Source organism: Protopterus annectens, chromosome 10.part0 (genome assembly GCF_019279795.1).
Source record: "Protopterus annectens isolate FY-2018-M chromosome 10.part0, PAN1.0, whole genome shotgun sequence".
Taxonomy (NCBI): domain Eukaryota; kingdom Metazoa; phylum Chordata; order Ceratodontiformes; family Protopteridae; genus Protopterus; species Protopterus annectens.
Genome location: NC_056744.1, coordinates 724,669,055 through 724,690,037, shown reverse-complemented (window position 1 = coordinate 724,690,037; position 20,983 = coordinate 724,669,055). Strand labels below are relative to the sequence as shown.

At 39.1% G+C, this 20,983-nt stretch overlaps 1 protein-coding gene across 5 annotated transcripts in view; it reads right to left on the bottom strand.

Moving 5' to 3' along the window:
- Positions 1–20,983, bottom strand: part of ATG4C (autophagy related 4C cysteine peptidase) — a 1,631,044-nt gene that overhangs the window by 1,052,518 nt on the left and 557,543 nt on the right. For all 5 annotated transcript variants that reach the window (XM_044085551.1, XM_044085548.1, XM_044085549.1 and 2 more), the window contains one exon: positions 11,085–11,226. In XM_044085551.1, the coding sequence (XP_043941486.1) occupies positions 11,085–11,160 (76 nt within the window). In that variant the 5' untranslated portion in view covers positions 11,161–11,226. The remainder of the gene's footprint in view (positions 1–11,084; positions 11,227–20,983) is intronic.

Below are 20,983 nucleotides of genomic sequence, written 5' to 3'. Positions count from 1 at the left end.
TCCTGAGGGGAGTTTATATGTTTCCTTTTACAAATCTGCTTCCCTATGTTCCTCCATGATGGGGGGCTCTGAGGAATGCTCAGAAGTGGAAGAGGAACTCACTTGGCTCGTGTCTTCAAGACTTAAAGAAGACTGCCTGTGTTGAGCAGGATGATGTGAAGAGGGGACTGAAGACTGAAAAAGCCAGAGGAGATTGGGATGGAGCAGAGTGTGATCAAGAGACCTTCTCCCTAGATCTAGACAGAGAGCATTTTCAAAGCCCTCAAAGGTCAAAGTCAAAACCATACCCAAAGAGGGTCCCCTGGGATCCAAAGAACACAAGAGGAGAATCTCCCAAGTTTTAATATGACTCCGCTCTGAAGCTATCACTGGACCAACCTGTCTAGAGCCAAAGTGCCTAGAGGAAGGGCTAGATCCAAATGCTGTGGGGTCGACCCTGACCCCCCCCCCGGCATTGACTCGAACCCCCTATACTCCAAGATCATTCAAGATTAGATGCCACTGAAGTCAAGTGGTTAAGGGAAATGGTCAGAGTCAAAGGCACCAAGGTATCACCTCTGACGAGGGCATCCCATGGGTAACACTCAGCTCCCTAACCACCAGATCTGAAGGTTGGACCAGAGAATGAGAAACCAAATGGAGAGTTGTTGGGGCTGGGCCCAGCACGCCTGGAGCAGGAGGTACAGGGAGGACCTCCATCTTGATCCGGGTCTTCAGAAACTTCCTTATCATCCTGTCAACGCTGGCTTCAGACAAGCTTCTCGAAGACCACATGGACCTGAAAGACAATGCCACCAAAGGAACCTGGATGATTGAAGTGATGATCCCTCCTGCAAAATCAGAGACTGGAGACAGGGGCTGGCTGGTTCTGGAGAGTACCTTGGAGGAGTGGGAGATCAGATTCATACTGGTACAGAGATAGCAAACGGCTCCAACAATCTTTACTTTAGAAGTTAGACCCAAGGTCCAGAAGTCTCAGATCATCTTTTTTGAAGCCATTGTTTACCCTTATCCTCATTTTTACCTTTTGTTCTTCTTTGGCTGTCTTAGGTTTGTCCCCATAATTTCTACTGAAGGGGGGCAGAAGTAGAAGTGGCTGACTTCAGAGGTGGCAAGGAGAAGACCATTGCCCCAAAGGAAGCATAGGAGGAACAATCAACATCAAGATGAGCCACACCCAGCCAATAAACAAAAAGAGTGAGGATCCTGGAGGGGAACCTTATGCCAGCATGTAGTGTACTTTTTAAACCCCAAAGCATCGTCACTGATGATGGAGTACCTAACAATACTTAACACAATAAGTTAAAAAACATATGCACACAAACCACCCCTCCAGAAAGACCAAGAGCTCAATAACTATCCACAACAGAAAAAGATAACAAGGACCTTAATGATTGCTAACAATATAAGCACTAACATCGAACACTTAGTTCAACTAACTCTACATCACCATACATTTTAAGAATAAAGAGAAGGAAAAGAGGGGATAAACAGAGAAAGATTAAGCTAACTAACCAATCTGACTACTAGGAATAAACTAAGAAAGAACAATAAAAGTGTACTAGAGTTATTAAAATCCCATGAACAGGAGAGAAAGGGAGAAATTATCTCAAAACTATCCACAACAGTGCTGAACCTAGAGATGGCATCTGAGTCTAATGAGCAGCAAATGAGATCTAAGGTACTGTATGGACTGAATGGAATTATGGGTAGAGGGGAGGAGCCTCAACCCTGAATCTGTCAGTCTAAAAATCTTGCTGACATCAGATCCAATAAACCCATTTACTGAGGCAGATGGAAAATACAACATCGGATCAAGGGTTATAACAGAAAGACATGTCTCTTGTTTTTATTTTCTATCTAGTATTAAAATCTAAACAGGTAAACTTATGTAAGCTGTTAGATAGCTGAAGTATAGAAGACTACAACATCTTTTCTGTTTACAGTCAAGGTCAAGTAAATAACTCGGGTTATATTTGCCAGAAGACTCAAGGTTTGATTTCTGGCTAACTAGCAACTGGTAATCTGACAATTAATTAATTAATTAAATATTTGTTAGTGCATACTGAATTCAAACAAACGTATCTTATTTCAAGGTTTATGTGTTAGGAAACTAGAGATTATGTTTTATACATATTTGACAGTTTATAATGGAAACTAACATGAGGTTTATAAGAAATTTTAACATTGGAGAATTTGTGGGTGAATATGTAGCAACATTCACATAAAGAGTGGTAATCAACAATAACTGGCAATGATTTCAAGCCAATGGTAACCAGTATAATTATTGCTGTATTCAAACTATTTTACACATATCCAAGTATGGATTTTCACAAAAAGGTTATTTTTGTTTCTAGAATTGTAGAAAGCTAATAGGATTACATCTTGAAAAGCAAGCTTTATATTCACATTTTTTTTTCTACAAGAGTTCAGTGATGTGTTATTATTAATTCTCAAATCCTTTTGAGGGGAAGTATGAACAGAATAGAACCAATGACAAAAAGGAAAAAAGTTGACCGGTTACAAGGCAAAGAACACTGAGTTAGAGAAGGAAAATCCATTAGAAACCAATAAGATAAAAAATAGTGAAGTAGTAAGACTAGTTGCAGAACTGAATGTAGACATTTTTTGTCTCTGTAACGGGGGGGGTAGTTACTTAGGAAATGTGACACACTTAGTGGTTCTAGTTTTATTTTATAGAGATATTGACCCAAGGACCGACTCATTCAAATATATTTGATGACTTTCTTCTCTTGAAAATAAGGATATCAGTAGTTGAAATAACCTTACTGAATTCATAAAACACAATATTTTTGTAGAACTCTTCCAACAAGAAGTGCTGCTATTTCAATGCTCAACTTGATACGAGTAGTTTAAGACATTACCAGACAGCCTCCACAGTATGTGTATATGACCAAACAGATTTTATAGTACAGCATCAGGAGACTATTCAAGCATCAGCTTGAAAAGCAAAATTACATGCTTACTGTCACATGTTTATCAGAATAAGTTATATGTCTACCTAAAAAAACAAGTAGTAAAAGTTATTTAATGGCATCAAAGATGCAATAAAATCAGGCTTCATTTGTTACAAAATAATATGTTCATAGATTGGTACTAGACTATCGGCCCTAGGGCCTATACAAGCCTAGCCATAACAATTCCCTTGATATTTCTTCCCACAATATTTACTTCCCTGGACCCCTGTCTAGAAGGGCGACTGACATGATCCCCGGAGTGAATTTCCTATCTCCCATCCAATCGTCAAGGTTCCTTCTTAAGAGGGCCAAGGAGGTGCTCTGCTTGACATGTATGGGCAGTCTATTCCAGAGTATGGGGAGTCTCTGGGTCAGGAACCTATCCCTCCAGCATGTTTTGTTTATTGTGATGAGGTTTAGATCCCTGGAGCGTGTGGCTCTGAGGGATTGGGATTTCTTTAAGTGGAGCATGTCCAACAGCTCAGGGTTTGACATGGCCTTGAATGTTAAGCAGAGAGCACCTCTGAGTAGATGATATGCCACAGAGTATAGCTGGAGTTTTTTTAGATGGTCAGCATATGGCATCTGCTTTAGGCCTGTGATTCTTTTAGTGAGGTATTTCTGCGGCCTTTCCAGCTGTTGCAGATGTCTTGTGAGGTACATATCAAACAGGGTGTTCTACTCTATAACGGGTCTAATGAGGGATAAGTGCAGTGGGACAATGACCTCCTTTTTTCTGGATGAAAAGCCCTTGGTGATAAGGTATGCCACATAGAAGGATTTCCTGACTGTTGTGGCGATATGGTTATCAAAGGTGAGACCACTGTCCACCTGTGTCCCTAAGTCTCTCATCACACTTTTGATGTTTAGTGTACTGCCACCTATGTGGTAATTCATGGGTACATGTTTTATTCCAAACGGGATAACTATACATTTCTTGGCATTAAGCTTGAGCCCATGGCTCTGGCACCAGGCATCTGTTTCTGTAAGGCCCGTTTGTAAAATATCCACATCATTTGGGGATTCAATAATGGCTCCAAGTTTGCAGTCATCTGCGAACTTTGTTAGCCAGAGTCCTTAGTGTTGGCCTGTACTTCAGAGAAGTAGATGCCAAACAAGAGTGGTCCCAGGACTGAACCCTGAGGTACTCATAGGTTCATAGGTTGGTACTAGGCTATCAGCCCTAGGGCCTATACAAGCCTAGCCATAACAATTCCCTGGCTATTTCTTCCCACATTATTTACTTTCCTGGACCCCTGTCTAGCAGGACGACTGACGTGATCCCTGGGGTGAATTTCCTTTCTCCCATCCAATCGTCAAGGTTCCTCTTGAAGAGGTCCAAAGAGGCACTCTGCTTGACATGTATGGGCAATCTATTCCAGAGTCTGGGGAGTCTCTGGGTCAGGAACCTATCCCTCCAGCATGTTTTGTTTATTGTGATGACAAGGTTTAGATCCCTGGAGCGTGTAGCTCTGAGGGATTGGGATTTCTTTAAGTGTAGCATGTCCAACAGCTCTGGGTTTGACATGGCCTTGAATGTTAAGCAGAGATCGCCTCTGAGTAGACGATATGCGACAGAGTATAGCTGGAGTTTTTTAAGGCGGTCAGCGTAGGGCATCTGCTTTAGGCCTGTGATTCTTTTAGTGAGGTATTTCTGAGGCCTTTCCAGTTGTTGCAGATGTCTTGAGAGGTGCATACCAAATGGGGCGTTGTATTCTATAATGGGTCTAATGAGGGATGAGTACAGTGGGACAATGACCTCCTTTTTTCTGGATGAAAAGCCCTTCGTGATGAGGTGTGCCACATAGAAGGATTTCCTGACTGACTCCACTTGTCAATTGTCTGGAGCTGGATTTGTAGTTGGCTACTTTTACAGTCTGGGTTCTGTCAGTAAGCCAGTTGGCAACCCATCGAGTGACATAGGGATTTATGCCCAGCTTAGTAAGTTTATCTATGATTCCAGAGTGGGGGATGGTGTTGAAGGCCTTGGCGAGGTCCAGATAGGCTGTGTGGACCACCTTACCCTCATCCGCAGCTCTGGAGACGGATTAGAAGAAGTCAATCAGGTTCAGGAGACAAGATCTTCCCTTCACGAACCGAAAATGGGTGGGGTCCAGTGTTTGAAGGTTGCCAATGTCTTTGTTTATAAGTTCCATGATCATGCATTCCATGCCCATTCAGATCAGGCTCATCATACTAATGGGACGGTAGTTCACGTGATACAAGGTGGATCCCCCCTTGTGGAGTGGGATAACTGCAGCTTTGCGCCATTCAGTGGGCACGAAGCCTGAGGTGAGGCTATGATTAGACATGACACTTAGGTGAGGTGCCAGTTAATTTTGCAGTTCGTGTAGTACACAGCCCGGGATGTCATCTGGTCCTAAGGATGCTGTATTCTTAGCTTTGGAGAGTGCGGTTTCTACCTGTGTGGCCATGATTACCGGAATTTGGCAATCATTTGGTATTGAGATGGGCCCTTTAAGGGGTGAGAGGGGGGGTGAAGTTGGCACTAAATCGATCTGCCAGGATACTGGCAATATCCTTGGGATCAATATATTTAATGCCATTCTGTTGTAGCTCAGAGCAGATCTGAGCATTGCCATTTAGATGCTTGACATAACTATAGAATGCCTTGTGGTTGTCTTTGGAATCTTTGGCAATTTTATTTTCGTAACTAGCTTTTGAGGATTTTATGAGGGATCTCAGCTTCTTACTGAGGCTACTGAGGGAGTTTTTTGCATCCTGGGATTTTCCTCTTTTCTGCAACAGTTTCTTCCTTCTGTTGTATAGTTTGTTTATAGCAGGGGACCACCAGATTGGCTTCCTTTTTTTGGAGGAGAGCATCTTGGTTCTACTTGGGATGGCACGATTCATGCATGACTGGATGTGCTCGTACAGTGCTTTAGTGTAGGATTCAGCAGTCGAACTTTCAGATCCCGTCTGCATGGGTGTCATGACGTTTGTCACTTCTGACTTCAGTAGCATGAAGTTGGCTTTGGAGAACTTTTTAACGGAGGTTTCCTTACTGGGGAGGGTGGGGTTGGGATGTGGATATCAAGGGTGATTTGCTTATGGTCAGACCTGACCAATGAGGGGGTGTGACCACTGGTGTGGAGCATCTATCTCCCATGTTGGTAATGACCAGGTCTAGGATATTGGAGCCCCTGGTGGTACAATGGATTAGATGATCCAGGGTGCTGGAATTTATGAATTCCAAGAACCATTGGGAAAAGGTGTTGGTACCAAAGTAGTTTTCCCAGTTAATGGCAGGGTAGTTGAAATCACCCAGTATTAGGGTGTTTGGTTGTATCGTAATATTTTCCAGTATGTTTAGAAAGGTGTAGTGAGAATCTGGAGGCATGGTGGGGGATCTGTAGCAAGCTACAATTTGGATTGCAGTCTTACCTAGTGTTAGTTGCACCTGGAGAATTTCAGATGCATTGTGTTGGGCAACTAGACTGGAGGTGTGAATATCCTTGGTGAATATGGACTCTCCTCCACCTTTAGTGTTTTGGTCTTGGTTTTGTGGCCAAAAGGTGTGGTAAGAGTTGTAGCCTGGTATTGAAGGGGTACTTTCTGGAGCCTTGAACCAGGTCTCAGTTACTGCACAGATATCAATATTCTCCATTTTTAGGGCTGCCTCGAGAGAGTACACTGTACATTATTGTACATTATTTCATGATCAATGAACATGAAATACAGGAAATGAGAGAACACTAACAGGATATCTTAGATTTTGCTTAGTTATAAGTCACAGAAAACATGATTTTAATGCATGTAAGGCCAAACAGAGGGGAAAATGCAATCTGTAAATGGGTTTATGGAAGTGCAATGATAGCAGCAGAAAAGGTAAAAGTGTAAATATGATTAATACTGACGGCTATTATGATACATTAAGTTCATGGAGGTTAAATCCTGACCTTTTTTGACATGCAAACAGGAAGTTAAGCACAGGCAGATAAATGATTTGTTTATTCTCAGTGAGAGAAGGGAAAATATGATATACACATGCTGCAAGATCATACCAGATAATAAAATGAGATTAGAGATATTTTCACTACATTTCAGCAAATTGTACATTTTCACTTGCCAAAAAAAGCTGACAGCTCACAAATGGCATGGCTAACAAATTTGTTTTCAGGTTGGGAAGGGAAACTTTTAAAATGCTCTTAGCTGTAACATTTACAATTCTGATTTTGTTATGCTTCATGTGTAGAACACTGATAATAGTACGGGATAGGTACTGATGAATTAGTGATAATCATAGAATGCATACAGATGCAAACATTAGGTGGTAGCACTCAAGCCAATAGGCGCACTTCTGATATAGTGTTTATTTTTCTCTACACTCCCTGCGTATCCCATTGAGTTACTTTCCAGTGTTCATCTAAGGATCAGAATAATCAGATGAAGAAAATGTTGTCCAGCCTTTTCTTCGTAATGGTAGGGCTCATTTTGTTAAGACACAGATCTAAATCAGGTACCTTCTTTCCCAAATGTATGAAAATTTAATTCATGGATTAGGGTCTTCAACTGGGGGAATATTAATAGGGAATTCTAATCAGATGCGTTAGGATAGACTTCTTCAAGCAGAATTATTTCAGACATTACAGCTACGCATGCTTAGAAAAATATATGTTACATTGAATTATTATGAAATAATTTCAGACATCATGCTACAGCTACCTCTTGGAAGTTGAGATAAGGAAGCACAACCATGCTTTGTTTGTCAGACTGCAATGTGAACCAAGGTATTGTCAGACATTTCATGACAAGGAATGTAGCTAGAAACATTGCAGGGACAGATGACTAGACTGCTGTTAAGCGATGATCTTGCTTACGACATGTTCTGTTAAAAAAAAGAGTATTGTGAGGCATAAGGAATTTTACTGTACATGTGAGTGTAAAAAATACTTGTTCAGAGATAGAGAAGGTTCCAGAAGGGCGGCACACACTGAGCTGTCATTTGGGGATAGAAAGCAAAGTTCAATGGATCATGTAACAGTCAACTACGAAGTGTAAACTCTACTGGAAAATATTCCAAAGCACTTAAACTGAAGAACTGCTGATTTGTGTACTTTGTTCATGTATAAAAGCTAGCCATTAGTCCGCCATGATTAGATCTGCTTTGTGATCTCAAGATGCTGCTGATCCTGTTCAGAATGTAAAATCTGCTTCCTGGAACATGGCTTAATCTCCAGATAATTTTGTTTGTAAATCTACGACCTTCACATGTACAAACCTCTCCCTGCTTGTTACTATTTTGTCATTCTCCTCTCATAGAAATGTGCTGACATACAGACGTGTGGGACACTATACCCTAATCAGGCTTTTTGAAATTTCTGGATCTAGAGCTTCCACTCGTCTGTAAAACTGCCTTACAAGATAATTCCTAGTGCTTACAATTGGACCTTTTTCTTATTGCAGATTAAACTTCACTCCTCATAAACATGAAAAAAACAAGAATTTGTTGTTTTACTTTCATAAATGTATTCCTTTCATTATTGACACCATGCAACATTTGGATGTTCATTCGGACACTCAAACAATACAGTCTCAATGAGATCTTTACTCTGACTCCTCCAAGAAAGATGTGTACCACATGACATTAAACTTTCTGTAGCCTGGCATTAACATATTTCAAATAAATACTCCATGTGCTACAACTAAAATATGTTACTTAGTAAACTATTTCCCACTCCATGGCAAAAAACAGCAATGCTTGCATGTTGCACTTTAGCTAGATGATGATCAGTAATTAGATTCCAACTTACCTTATTCATCACTGAAGTTAGTACAGAAAAAACTCTGAAAAGATTAGCTTAGCTACTTCTTGGTTCATACTCTAGTAGTGTTTTAGCTCTTTCCATAATTTCTGGAACCTGCCCTTCACTAATCTATCTTCCCCTAACTATAGCAAACCAACTTATTGGGGGTAATACATTTGAATGACAGACTAGGTTTTTATGCTTGGTTTGTATTGTGGTCATGCTCAGGGCATCTCATTCATTCTGATTTGCCATTTTTCAGTATTCTTATGTGATTTGATGTTATTCTCTCATTCATAAAATGCACCAGAATTAGTACAACAATGAGTACCATACTGAAATGCAATTTCCTGTCTAACCTCTTGCCTACCCACTTTACATTTCTCTCTCTCTCTTTCTCACCTACTCCCAAACTGCCTGGCTTTGCTCATTTGCCTGAGGAAGTCTGGCCTTCTTTGCATCCCTCTCTATTTTGTCTTCCTAATGTAGAACAAACTTTATATATAAACAAATTTTTAAGCAGTTAAACAACTTCCAACAATATGTTAAGACACAAATGAGGCATAATCTGAATAAGATGAGAACTACAACATCTAGTGACGGTTTGTACAATACATTTTAAGAATATTTTTGCAGCTTCACAATTCATGACTACAGGTACCCTAAGGTGTTGCCTACTGTCCTAACAGATGTGTTCATATTCAAAACTAAAAGGGAAGATGACAGGTCACAAAAATGGAAGCAAAATCAATCACACTGCAGATTCCTTGAGATATATTCTGTTTTCCTTACTTCTAGGACAGGATGCATAAAACAAGAAGCACAAGCATGCAGTGATGAAGGAATGAATGTGCAGAGACTCCCAAATGCACTTACCCCATCGCAAACACTTGATAATGCTGTCAAAGATGGTAAAGGATGCCAACTTTCAGGGTGCTAGCAAACAGCACCTACAATATACAGGGAAAAGGCAGCTGATATTGGCTACACAGTCTCTCCCAGTCCCTGTTATCACTCTAGTATTCAGACTGCTACTTGAACCTGCAAGCTACTAGAGGTATAAGTGAATACCTGCCCTTAAAACAATTATGCTGACGCATAACAGTTATTTTAGAAAACTTCTGCAATGCTGCACATTCATTTTGATTCAGAAATAAAATACAGTGTGATTAAGTACATCAGTCTAACATTAGTCACTAATCAAAATTATAGCATTTTTCTGAAAATTATTCCATTTCAGAAATAAAGATCCGTGACTGTATTAACCCAAGACAGAACACATACATCGTCTCCCTTTTTACCTATGCCTACTAGATTCAGTCTGACAAGTCTAGCATGCCAATAACTTGGGAACACTTAGTTTTATGTGCACACAAAATTTTTTTTTTTTTTTTGAGCAACCTGGGCATATCCTATTGCTGCAGAAGGTTAGAAGATGCAGTAATCATTAATCCATTAATTTTGAAGCTGCCAGGTCATCAAACTGCAAAGTAATATAGAGCTACGATGAACCAACCCTGGCAAAACAACAGAAAGTAATACAAGGTCAAAGAAAGCTATAACCAAGCAAACCTGGCAAACAAAATACACATCAAGCACACAGATCACTAACCTAGATATAAATAGCCATCATGCAGTTTAACATATCAACATTTTTCTAGCTGGCTAGGTAAGCTCTTACCGAAATGCTTTTTACTTTAAGAATATGTCAGTGTCTGCCAAACTGCACCTTCTAAAATGCAAATGCAGGTGATCCTAGCTGGCCATTTCTCAAATGAGCTGGACATCAACAGATTAAGAAACACACGGTACACGTTAGGTGTTTTATAACTTCAGCTCAAATGACTGCAAATCCCACTGCTATCTTAGAACAGGTCCTCTGGACCTGCACTTAATTCTTGAAGTGAAGAGTCTGCACAGCATTTTAAATTTTTACCTAGTATGTGGAAATAGTTACATATCATGTCAGTACTAAATTATAATTACCACAACTCCCCAAAACAATCCTGCAGCTGCAAAGATGCACCAAGTTGTTGGCAGATATGGGCCAACAAATCCATCAAGAAATCCTTCTAAATTACAAGTTGCAATAAAATTATAGTACTGCATAAATGACACAACACATTTTATCAAAAGTATAGCTGGCGCAAAAATCCGTATCTTATGCTTTAAATGATAGTACTAAATGATTAATTTGTAACTCACAATAAATGTGGTAATAGCTGTATATTAAGCTCCGTTTTGATATAATTAAATTGTTAAATGTAATACCTTTTTAAGAAACTGTAAATGCATTTCCATAAGTAGTAAGCATGATAAGATGACAAGTACAACTTACTGTACTTCATGTTGTGCCATGCAGATCTGACTTTTGTTTTTATCTTTTCCACTTCATCACTTCCTGTGGCCTCCATACTGATCCATGGGATGCAAAAGCCATCACATGCTTCTCAATGGATTGTCAAAGGCCCCTCTTCATTCTTTAAACAAAAGTGAAATTTTCAAGCCATCAGATATGTTAATTGTCTTCATCATGCTTTAAGCAAATTTAATACACTTGCAACTGTGACTGAACTTGAAAGGAAAAAAATACTAATTTGTTTAATTTAGAGAGTGACATTGTCAAAGGAAGCAACATCACACAGCTTCTTACTCATGTTCAGAATAAATTAAACATATTGTAAGGTACTGACTTGTAGAAATATGGCAATATTAAACAATATCAAGTAGACCCTCTTAAAAAACACCCTTTCTGAATTACATAACCGCAGCATCAATAACTTGGTACACTGCAAACAGGTTAATAACTAATTTGCAACTTTATCATGCACTGCTGAGCTTTATTGTACAATCAGTATGACACTATTGTGACTTTTATTTATTAACCAGGGATACAAAAATGGAGTCATATTGCAAACACATGCTTCACAAAAGAAACATTTTTCCAAAATGTAATAGCAGGAGCATGATAACATTATAAATGAAATAACAGTATCAGTTTCTTTTTTATCTTTATTTCCATTCATTTGATAAATCTGCGATATCATTACACAGCTGTAAATGTATCTATCCTATTTTCCCAGGTATCTCCCCAGTGCCTACCAACCATCAGTCCCCTATAATCAACTGACCTATATGTTGCCCACTGGGGTGACAGCTAACTGAGGAGGCCATCATCCAAGCAACCATCAGTCCTTTTTTTTAATGCAGCCCTAACCCACCTCCTGAAGGAACCAAAATCTATGCTTGCAAACTAAAGGCCTGAAACATCTTCTCATATAGGCATATACATTTTCTAACATAATCCAAGCAGACTAGTGTGCAAATGTATATGTCCACAGCATATGCTGTATGAAGTGCATCTCTCTCTCTCTTTCTCCAGTAACTGCTAACACTGTATTGAGTTGGAATGCCTCCATGCCCAGGATGGGTGAACTGGAATCGGCCACTCACTCTCCCCCAACCAACTCCTCCAGCACCAGAGCCACTAATCCATCCCAGGTTGGCTGGGTTGGAGTCGGGGCTTTATCTCCCTACAACACACAACCAGGGTATTCTATTCCTTTTGCCTCCCTTTACTGTCTGCAATCTAACACAAATGGGGAAAAATTCTATTTTACCATATTCCTTGAAAAAAGTAATTCTCCCCATTTCTAGTTTCAACTTACGCAACATTTTATGACAGTATGCATTCTTAAAGAAAAGTTCTAGTTTAACATTAATTAGAACTTTCCAGTTGAATAAAATGCCTCAGTGATATCTGTTTTCCTTATAGCACTTCAGGTAGACAGGTTTTGTGCTTCGGGTCCCTAACAAATGAATCATAAATTACTTCTTTTCTAGAACATCTTTCACATTTTAACTCATTAACAGCACATGCATTGAGGTCAACTGGCCCTTAAATGCTGACTAACTTCACTGAGCAAGTTTAAAGAAAAACAAAAAGAGCTGTTAAATACAAAGTTAAAGCAGTGATTTTGTGTAGATTCTCAATCAGATCTGCCTTTGACACATTTATAAATGCACTGTATCACAACTAAGATTAGACTTCACAGTTCACTGTCAGCAAAGCACCTTACAATATTTAAGGCTGCAAATCCAATGTTAAAGGTGTTGCAGAGACACAGCACCTAAACACAATGTGGGCACAACTATGTTAACTTAAACCATACCTCTTATAGTGATGTCTTAAAATTCTTGATAAAAATCTTCTTTCTAATAAAGGCCTATGCGCTGACTTGGGATTGTTGTCCCCACCTGCTGTCTCAGTTAACTGTATTATAAAATCTCTCTGAGTCCCTGGAATGGTGGTAGTGTCTGTGTGTGTGTGTGTGTCTGTGTGTGTGCGTGTGTGTCTCTGTGCGTGTGTGTGTGTGCGTGTGTGTGCATGTGTGTCTGTGTGTGCTTGTGTGTCTGTGTGTGCGTGTGTGTCTGTGTGTGCGTGTGTGTCTGTGTGTGCGTGTGTGTGTGTCTGTGTCTGTGTGTGCGTGTGTGTCTGTGTGTGTGTGTGCGTGTGTTTCTGTGTGTGTGTGCGTGTGTTTCTGTGTGTGTGTGCGTGTGTGTCTGTGTCTGTGTGTGTGTGTGTGCGTGTATGTGGGGATACTAGCATCCAAAGCAATCTATTCTGTTAGCAGTGTCACGTTAAACATTTGGAGAATCTAGACATAATTCAATCACTAGCTGTGTCCATGATATGAAGGCCCTTTACAACGTGAATGTATACAGTTGTTCTTTACCCAAGTTTACTAAACTTTTAAGTTCTCTCCATTTTCCTTACTCCTCTTCCATGAAGATAAGTGCTCATCCTAAACTGTACTGATCACAAACTTCCAGGGTGACTATGTGTCTGCAACTTCTGAGTGTTGGAATGTAATGTTGGAAAACCTGCTGTTTGTACCCATCCAGCTGACTGATGCTCAAAGTGTCATCACTGGAAGGTCTCTGGTTCTTGTAATGGTGGTTAGACTCCAAATGAAAAGGAGATTTGCATTTTCAAAACTTTCTCCATTTGTTTGAGCAATCTCAGAGTTATTAAATACCTATATTGCAATATCTACATCTACATATAGACACAAGTGTATATGCACGTTCACACATACATATAACATAAATGGTTGCAGGTACTTATTTCATAGGCTCAGAACACTGAACATTTATTATGCTTAGTTATGTTGGCTTTTGCATCTTTGCTGGCATCTGTGCGTGCAAGTTCATAGTAAGCGTAAGGTTGGAATTTGCCTTTTCCCTGGTGTTGTGTAGTCTTGGAAGTGGCATACATATATAAGTTGCAGGGGGTGGGGGTGCAGGGGGGGGTTGCCACTTGTAAAAGTCGATTTTAATTCATTAGATACATATACAGTTTAAGGATGTGGAGGCTTGCACTTACATTGGGCAATATGGGGGGGTACTGCCTCATAAAAAAATGTTTTAGTGTTTTGCAGATTTAGGGGGGTAACTGCCCTGAGTGACCTCCCATGGTTTTAGATGTTGGGGGGGTTGAATAATAATATGATGATGAACCCAGATAAGATTATTCATCATAAACCCTGCATAAAAATTCCGGAATAGCCATTCATTAAAGAATTAGCCTGGTAAGGAAGTGACTACCCTCTCAGGTACAGTTTTTTTCCCCAATAAGAAAAATATTTACAGTGAAGTTCAAAAAAGAACAGAACAAATATATGCATCTGCAAGCTGAGAATTGTTCAGATTAAAACTAAAATGAATTTAACAGGATTTCTATTTATACTCATACCAGCTGTTTTTTAAACTGCATGATTTACACATATCTGCACTGATGAACTAAAGGTGCAATGAAAAGTTCCAAAAAGGGAATGGACTATGCCCTCTAAATCAGACTGACAACTGTAGTGGTGTTAGTCAGTGATAAGATAGGGTCTATATTGTATTATCGACAGCTTAGGTTGTCGAATGCTTAAACATCGACACCTAAGCGTCAAAAGCTTACAACAGCAAACGGCCAAATATTCAAATTCTTTCCTCAAGAAAGAATTCACATGGCCGTTATCGGGGATTTGCCCTTTCCCCAATGTAAAGCGATCTCGGAGTTGGTATATTTAGTTAGGGGGGTGGGGGGAACCCCCCCACTATGTTTTGCGTGTATTTGTTTATTTTGTTTACAGACGGCCACGCAAATTGTTTCTCGAGGAAAGAATTTGATTATGTGGCCTTTCGCTATTGTAAGATTTCAACACTTGGGTGTCGATGTTATAGGAATCGACAACCTAAGCTGTTGATGACATGATATAGACACATAAGACAGTACCGACACTTCTAGGAAAGTACTGTTTTTTTATTTCCTATTTTTCCTATTTGCCTGACCATACAGACCTTATATAAAATGGTGTTAGACTGGTTGATAAGGATGAATGGTATTTTAAATGCATGTTTTGTGCACTTTACTGATGACTCTTATTGATACTATATATTGTACTCCGCATTACAACTTGTACAGATAACACATTTCGGTGCACTTAATGTGTTCTGTCATGCAGGGGGTTCAGTCCACAGTGTTTCCTCATGAGTAGTGGACTGTTTAATACTGCCACCCCCTCCATGTTTCATTCATTCCAGCCATCCCAGTGCCCCCAATTTATCACCTGGTTTACCTGCACCTCCTTCCTCACCCAGACTTTTCTGAGTGAGCAGCTGGGGCTAGGGTGGGTTTTTAGGGCATCCTGTGGATGGTGCAATGGCTTCTGCTGCCGAAGGGGGTATTATGACCTACATATCCCTGTGTTCGTCAACAATGTCCGATGGCTACGCCACTCTGAGGACCATGTATCCCCCCTGGAAGCATCTTCGACAAACATCCCCCTCCCCCAAATGGGTATGCCCATCCCTACCTGCCAGCATCTCAGATGACTGAGGCACTAATTGAACCTGGGTTGCCTGGACCGTAAACCAAACAAAATGGTGTAGTGTTGTAAATGAACCAGTGACATACAAAAACAAAATGTCAGCAAGAGGGTCCAAACGTTGATCAAAACAGAGATTTAATAAAGATAAAATAAGAAATAATTAAGCGATTTCGTCTCACTCTGGAGACTTCATCAGAATGCAAGCCATCTTGAAATGCAATCTTATATAATACAAGTTGTCCTAAACTATTGCTACTTACTACCTAATACATGTTATATTTCCATTGCTTTTTTAAAGTGACAGTACTTGTTCATTTGACATAGTCATTGACTAAACACTACAAGTCATAATACGTTATGGAAGGGTTTGCATCATTTTAGTACTGTGCATATTGTAACAATGTTTTCATTCATGAAGTATTCCACTGTAATGTGTTTTTTAGATAATGGTTCATAGTCGAAGTTTGTTTCTCATTGTGTTATGATTTGTAGTGTTTAGTCAATGACTATGTCAAATGAACAAATACTGTCACTTTAAGAAATAAATGGAAATGTAACATGCACAAGTTTAGGACAACTTGTATTACACAAGGTTGCAATTCAAGATGGCTTGTGTTCTGATGAAGTCTCTACAGTGAGATGAAAGCACTTCATTATTTTTTATTTTATCTTTATTAAATCTCTGTTTCAATGAACATTTGGACCCTCTTGCAGGCATTTTGTTTCTGTGTGTTATTGCCTGGACCACAGTTTGGGCTTTATCCCTCTATGCCCCAGCAATGGTTAATATTGTTGAAACATGTCAATTCTGACACTATATTACACTACACTGTATGGTCTGAATTTAAAACAACTGGTGATAAAACAACAGCTTCTTGGGGAGTGGTTAAGTATTCCAGAGTTTATGAAAGATGAGAATGAAAAGGTAGTTTGAAACCATGACTTGCTCCTGAATTAATGATTTTTATGACATTTCAGTGAAAAAAAATGTTGCTGTTGGCAGAACCCATTACATTTCTGCACTATTTCTTTTTTTATTTAACATTATGCCCACAGGTTTAAGAATGTACTTTTATTTATTTATTGACATTTGTTAACCAGGTTAGTCCAGCTGGGCCAGGAGCCCATTTTCAGTGGAGACCTAAGGAGAAAAGCTCCAGTTACAGACCGATTACAGCAAATAATTCACACTCCAGGATAGTACAATTCAAACTACAGAACATCAAGAAAAATAATTGTAAGTTACATACACATCATAACAAAACAAGTAGCTATGTACAATATATACAAAATATATCAAGTAGGGTTATCAGTAGCGAAAGGTCTGGTTGACCAAGATAAATCCCAAGAAGGATAGCTAGTGAAGGGAAGAGACTATTTCATATACATACTGATACATGTTTAGATGTTGTAACAGTGGGGAAAATGACCCTCTTGTTTTAGTAGGCATGGAGTAAACATTTTTTTTAAATTGGAGACTTTTGGCTAGTTTTATATAAAATTACATAGAACATTTTGACCTTTATATCAAAAGATTTGTAGTTTTTCAGTTAATGATACTGAACTCACTTTCAAACTAACTCTCAGGGAAGCTCTACAAGCCTATTATGCTTTATAGGCAATGTATCGTCTTGACTGCCTATGTGCAAGTCTGCTTTAGTGCCAAACATGTTTGTAGTGCATGGAATATGTTGAGTATATTACAAAAATCAGGAAAAAGACAACCTTGTTATGAACCTCTCTGATGACAAAAAGTTGAATATCAAGTCTTGTTATGCACTTTTCAGAGCTGTTATGCTCTGGTCTCATCCTATAGCACATGCAGCATCCACCAAGGAACAATGCTTGGAAATGGTAACAGATTTAAAAGATGTAAAACATGTTGTACTGCCACTCACTGATACAAGAAGGCAGACATAAGCGATTAAGAGTTTTTAAAGCTATTAGTACATCAGAGGTACAATTAGCTTCTGGACAGTACCTGTATTGCAGTACTAATGGTGTTACAGCTTTAAAGGCTGTAACTAGGGTTGCCACCTTTCGTTGTGGCTAAAACCAGAGTAAGGCCACACCCCTCACATCACCAGTATCCACGCCCACCCCGCCCTTTCTCCCGCCCACATTCCATCCATTTCGTGATGCCACTGCGACATCATCGGGCAGGGAACGCCCTCTTTTTACATTCCTAATGCCTGCTTTCAGCTGATTTACTATGTTTTTCTGTAAAAAAGCATAGTAAATCAGCCGATTTACAAACTCCAGTAGTCTGTTTCCTTTTTTGAAACAGAATACTGGAGTTTGCACAGTATTTTCCAGACTACGGTGAATCAATTTGATTTCCGGATAGTCCGGAAAAAAACAGAGGGGTGGCAACCCTAACTGAAACACACTTTGCACTCCTACATTTTTTCACCCAGATTGTTGTTATTCAGAGAAGCTAAAGTTACTACAGAAATTATGATAGGGTTGTTGTTCATAAATATTTATCAGTGTGATCTTGAAATTGATTTAAGAAATTGCTGTCAATGTGGATGTCTTACATGCTTTTTTTTAAATACCTTAACAAATTGGTTATGATATGAGATCCCATCACAATCCTCTCTGTTAATCAACTGCTTAAGTTTGTCAACAATAGAAAAAACTTATTTCTGTGTCAGAAGGTTTAATTTATATAGTTAACACCAGGCAAAATTCAAAGCATTAATGTAATGCTCAAAGACACGTATAGGCTACAATAGACTCGGTTTACTTTCACACATCGTAACCACTATAAACTTTTAGAATATCTTTTTAAGTTCAGTTAAATCTATAGTACTTAAGATACTTTACTTGTTTGTTTGTTTGAACAAAGCCCATTTTCAGTTCAATCCTATGGGACAAAAGCTCCAAAACAATGAATACACAAGGCTGACATGAAACGTACTGCACTGAAAACTGTTAAACACAATTATAAAGAAAGGTAAGGTACAGACTGTGGAATTTTACACAAACAATGAAAGAAAAGGGAAATTTCAATTCTTTGTAAAATACTTACCATAATGCAAGATTGTTATTCTTTGTAAAATACTTACCATAATGCAAGATTGTTAATGAGATAGTAAATCATAACTAAGTCTGTTGCCTCTTTTCCAGTTAGAATTTAACCAAATAGCGACATCTTCCTTGGTATGAACTGACCTAGGTCTCTCACTTGCTAGGTACTAATTTAAGAGGATGAGTAGATCCCCTAAACAGTAAATATTTTCTACATTCTCTTCAGCTTATCCACTCAGAATTCTATGCAGAGTTGACAGCTTGTTTTCCGGTGTGTGTGTGTGTGTGTGTGTGTGTGTGTGTGTCTAGATAATGAAAAATAAATATATTCATATTTAAAGAAGAATATTTCAGATGGGAGGCCTCCTACCTTTTCTTGTTATGTTCTATTATTTAGCCAGTGTTTTACCAACAGAAAAGCATAACAATTTACATTCAATGGGAAGATTTTATCTGTAATTGCATTCAAGGCCATGACCAGGTGTCAGTTAAGACTTGTGTTGCGAGTCCTTCATCTAGTGCTGCTGTTAGTTTACAAATAATGCAATGAAATTAACAGACATTAAACATATGGAGTAAAAACAGGTCACTGGTTTCTTTCTGGACTAACAGTGTCAAAGATTCTTGGTGAGCTTATAGCCTAATTGATCGAAGAAAGTTTAGCCAAGTCAATCAGAAGTAATATGAGTCTGTTAGTTTCCCCTAGTGTAGTACATAGACTGTTCCTGCATACCCCAGGAGTGAACTTACAGTTTCTATTCCACTGGCTGAGTCAAACTTTGAATACTGCTAGGGAATCTCTCCTTCTGATACGTTAACAGGAGTCTATTCCAAACACATGAGGATATACTGGGTCAAGTACCTATCATGCCAGCAGGTCCTGTTAATGTGGTAGTGAAAAGATTAAAATATTAAATAAAATGGTGGTGGCAGTAGGGACAGTTTAGTGTGTGATGTAAGAAAGGGGCAGAAATTATTTGGAATAGTAATAGTGTATACATTTATAAATGTAACTGAAAGAAAAAAAAAGTTTGAGGAAATTCAAAATAGTAAATACATCAATTATGTTGGTGGGAACTTTAACTGTTATTTAAAGGAGAACCATGCCCACAGACTGAAAAAAAATAATTTTATCGAGTCTTGCCGTTTCCTACATTTTAACACTATTTTTAGACTTTATATACCTTTTTATATTTTTAAATGTAATTCCAGAGTTTGCCCACATGGGCTCTGGCAACATAATTTTTTTAGTCTACCTCCAAGTATCCCACAATGCAGTGTTTGGCTTTAAAATATTACATCATAGCCCCTAAGCCCCTGTCAATGCATTGAATTTACACGTGTTTTAACAGGTTCATGGATCCATATTAATCCCAAGTATACCCATTTGTTTTTTTTTGGGTAGACTGCAGAACGAATTTATGAACAGAGCAGTTCTGTGATCAGCACCGGTTACTCCTGTCCATGAGGGGCACAGGTGCTACCCCAGAGTTGAAATTATGGTCTCCCATCCAATTATCTAGGTTGTGTTTGAATAGGATCAATAAAGAGCTCTGTTTTATGTGAATAGGAAGCCTATTCCAGATAAGCATCTTTCTCTGGGTGACGTATCTGTCTCTCCAGTATGATCTGTTTATGTCACAATCTAGGCTGAGATCCCTAGAATGAGTGAATCTTGAGCCATTTGACTTGTGGATGTGCAGCATTAAAATTAGGACAGGGTTGGAGATTGTCCTAAAGGCCAGGCACAAGTCACCTCTCAGCAGCCTATAAGATACAGAGTAAAGCGACAGGGCTTTCAGCTGCCTGTCTATGTAGGTCATCATTTGGAGTCCCTGTATTTTCTTTGTGAGAACTATGAGGTCTCTATAGCTGCTACAGGAGTCTGGTGAGGTACATGCAAAAGGGTACATTATACTCTATTAGTGGTTTGATTAGGGTTGAGTACAGTGGAGTTATAACATCCCTTGACCTGGATGCTATGCCCTTGCTTATGAGGTCATCCACGAAGAAGGCTTTCATTACCACTGTGGAAACTTGGTGGTCAAAGTTCAGACTGCTATCAACCTGTGTTCCCAAGTTTCACACCCTTGGGTTAAAGCGCAGGGGGCTGCTGTCAGTATTGTAATTTGCAGGGAATTCCGTTTTGCCAAAAGGAAATAATAATAATGCATTTTTTGCATTTAGTTTTAGACCATGGCTTTGTCACCAATCATTTGTTTGTGTTAGCCCTTCTTGTAATATGTTGACATCCTTAGGGGACTCAACGATTGCAATCATCAGCGAACTTGTGGGTCAAAGGCCATCTACTTTGGCCTGGACT